This window comes from Pongo abelii, chromosome 20 (genome assembly GCF_028885655.2).
Source record: "Pongo abelii isolate AG06213 chromosome 20, NHGRI_mPonAbe1-v2.0_pri, whole genome shotgun sequence".
NCBI lineage: Eukaryota > Metazoa > Chordata > Mammalia > Primates > Hominidae > Pongo > Pongo abelii.
In genome coordinates, this window is record NC_072005.2 from 62367395 (window position 1) to 62370899 (window position 3505).

A 3505-nucleotide genomic window follows, 5' to 3' on the forward strand; every position below is an offset into this window, starting at 1 on the left:
CCATTTCCTCATCCATTTTTCTCCCACAGACTCTGGGGTTGTTTCCATGGCTATTGTGAATAACGCTGCAGAGAACCTGAGAGTCTAGATATCTCTTTGACATGCTGACCTCTTTCTTTCATGTATAAACACAGAAGTAGGGTTGCTGGAACACAGGCAGTTCTACTCTTCATGTTTTCAGAAACCTCCCTAGTATTTTCTCTAGTGGTTGTACCAATTCTCTTTCCCACCAACCGTGTACAAGGGTTACCCTTTCTCCACATCCTTACCAACACTTATCTTTTGTCTTTTTCATCATAGCCATCCTAGTAGTGGTGGGGTAATATCTTATGGCGGTTTTGTTGCTGGAGGGCTCAGGAGGGTCTCCGGATGCCAGAGACACCCCAGTCCCAGCCAGTTTCCAGGTTCTTGATGCTGTCAGGAGAATGAACTCAGGGATGAGCCAGAATGAAGTGAAAGGCAAGAAGTTTCTATTCCAGAGCAAAAGCACACACTTAGGAGAGAAGTGTGGGTGTGATTCTGAGAGCTGGTGGCGTGCATAGGAGTTCGGGTTTTTTATTTTTATGAGCCCTTCAAATTAGGAGGTGAACTAATCATTAGGTTTTCTAAGAAAAAAGCAGAGTTTTTGGAATTGGTGTGGTACCCATTTTGATACTACATATGGGCAAGCTGGGGTCAGCCGTGACAATGCAGAGTGTGTGATTTAGTGTGGTGATGACCATGGTAATTACCATGGTAATGGTTTCAACCAGGTTAACTCCCTCCTGTTTTTGTAGCACCTCATCAGCTCAGGGTCCTCCTTGTCCTTGTAATTTTAATGACAAGTGGCTAATTTTAACAGGCACCATTTTGGTCTTATGTGAAATTGTCACTGGATATGTTCTCGATTCTCTTGTGAACACACAGTATTCCTGCCTCAGTTTAAGTTACATTTCTCTGATGGTGAGTGAAGTGGAGCTTGTTCTTCAGTACTTGCTGGTCATTGGTGTGTGTTTATCAGAGAAATGTCTGCTTCGGTTTTTGTTCATTGGAAATTGGATTATTTTGGCTGTTTTTTTCTTTTTGCTATTGCCTTGAAAAAATTCCTTATATATTTTGGATATTAAACCATTGTCATATATATGGCTGCTTGTTTGTTTTTTTTTCATTTCTGTTTTTTGCTTTTTTTCTGCTGTGCAGAAGATTCAGTTTTACCTGGTACAACTTATTTGTATTTTGTGTCTTGTCCTTTTGGTGTGCTATCAGGTTTTTCACCACATCCAGTTTGCACAGTTGGGGAAGTAGAAGGTCTTCAAATGGACTCCAGCACTGTCCAATAGAAACAGAAGATAACCCATATATGTAATTGTCAATTTGTTTTCTGGTAGTCACATAAAACATAACAAAACAAGCCTGATGAATTTTAACTCAAAATAGAATCATTTAACATGTGAGCAACTTTAAACGTTCTCAAGCAGATAGTTTACATTCTCTTTTCCCCATTATGTCTTCAAAACTGAAAGTGTATTTGGCTCACAGCACATCTCCATTCAGATACGCCCCATTTCAGGTCTCAACAGCCATTTGTGACTGGTGGCTACCATATCAAACAGCTCAGGTGTAGACTCCTTTACTATTCCAACTCAAAGTCTTTTGGTGAATCATGCCGTTTATTCCATTGGGTATCACAGATATTAGAAGTTCAGGGTCTCGAGTCATTGACATTTGTATTCATGTTGTGTCTTCATCACTAGCAGTAGTGATTTTAAGTATCGTGCCATGATAGCTCTACGCTTGTGAAGATAAAAGTCCCAAGCACTATCAGCTGTTCATTCAGCTCATGGAAATTCTAATACTATGTTCACTTTTTGTTTTCTATAGACATTTGCCATGGCTAAACACTTCAAACAAATCATTAGATGTCCTGTCTGTCTAAAAGACCTTGAAGAACCCGTGCAACTGAAATGTGGATATGTCTGCTGCCTCCAGTGCCTCAATTCACTCCAGAAGGAGCCCGATGGGGAAGGTTTACTGTGCGGCTTCTGCTCTGTGGTCTCTCAGAAGGATGACATCAAGCCCCACTACAAGCTGAGGGCGCTGGTTCCCATCATCAAGGAACTAGAGCCCAAGCTGAAATCTATTCTAACAATGAACCCAAGGATGAGGAAATTTCAAGGTAAGGAATCTACATGACCTGCCACAACCCATAAAAGGCACTGGGCAAACGACTTTCAAACATTTCTTCATTAAACATAGGCGGTAGCAGATATCTAGCATGTCAAACTTGCATGCTTCACACTCAACAGCAGTTCTCACCTTTGTGTATAGATTTTCATGGAATCTGTGCAAGTTTGTACAATACTTTGGAGAGCAAGCTCCTGTCTTCTTTCATGTATCATACGTGCTAAATGGAAAAATAATTTTAATCCAGTTATCCACTAACTGATTTCCAAAGGAATTTCTAATATGAATCAGGTGGACTTGTTACAATTATCGTATTCATGCAATCTATAGATAAACTTTAACCTCATCAGGTGGCCAAACAGGTTTCCCCAGGAAATTTTGATTTGGGAGAGAAAGGAGAATAAAAGTGAAAGTGAATAACGTAACTAAGTGTTTGCAGTAAAAGGGCAGAGGGAGTTTGTAGTGTGTGTGTTTGCTGAACTACTGCTTCTTATTTCCACAGTGGATATGACCTTGGATGTGGACACAGCCAGCAACTATCTCATCATTTCTGAAGACCTGAGGAGTTTACGAAGTGGGGATGTCAACCAGAATAGGAAGGAGCAAGCTGAGAGATTCGACGCTGCACTGTGCGTCCTGGGCGCCTCTCGCTTCACTTCCGGCCGCCATTACTGGGAGGTGGACGTGGGCACCAGCCAAGTATGGGATGTGGGCGTGTGCAAGGAATCTGTGAACCGACAGGGGAAGATTGTGCTTTCTTCAGAACACGGCTTCTTGACTGTGGGTTGCAGAAAAGGAAAGATCTTTGCTGCCAGCACTATGCCTATGACTCGTCTCTGGGTGTGTTCCCCGTTGCACAGAGTGGGGATTTTCCTGGATGTAGGTATGAGGTCCGTTTCCTTTTACAATGTTAGTGATGGGTGCCATATCTACACATTCAGCAAAATTCCTGTTTGCGAGCCATGGCGTCCATTTTTTGCTCATAAACGTGGAACTGAAGATGATCAGAGCATCCTGAGTATCTGTTCTGTGATCAATCCAGCCAGTGCCAGTGCCCCAGTTTCTTTTGGGGAAAGTCAATCAACATTTCAACAGAATCATCTTTAGGAAGTTTCTGTGTGCCCATAGCCATAGCTAAGAACTTTTCTCCTAGATATACATAGCTACAAAGCGATAGAAGGGAAAGAGCCATCATTCTGTAAACCATGAACAGAAATCAATTATATGAATTAGGGGAAAATGACATTGTACTTAAAGTTTGTCATGTTATATTCTTTGGGGCTTTTGTTTATATTTCTGTTCAATAAATATTTTGAAAATTCAGATTCCTTTGCCAATGTTT

General features: G+C 41.3%; 1 protein-coding gene across 1 annotated transcript; it reads left to right on the plus strand.

Moving 5' to 3' along the window:
• The first annotated feature begins 1869 nt into the window (after positions 1-1869).
• LOC112130215 (ret finger protein-like 4A) lies at positions 1870-3270 on the plus strand. Its single transcript, XM_054539267.1, has 2 exons — positions 1870-2155; positions 2666-3270. Exons 1-2 carry the CDS (start codon positions 1870-1872, stop codon positions 3268-3270), a joined length of 891 nt encoding a protein of 296 aa, XP_054395242.1.
• The last annotated feature ends 235 nt before the right edge of the window (positions 3271-3505 follow it).

Coding starts and splice junctions, on each gene's coding strand:
- LOC112130215 (XM_054539267.1), top strand. CDS start 1,870: ATGGCTAAACACTTCAAACAAATCATTAGATGTCCTGTCTGTCTAAAA. Junction 2,156..2,665: donor AAGGATGAGGAAATTTCAAG/GTAAGGAATCTA, acceptor TTATTTCCACAG/TGGATATGACCTTGGATGTG.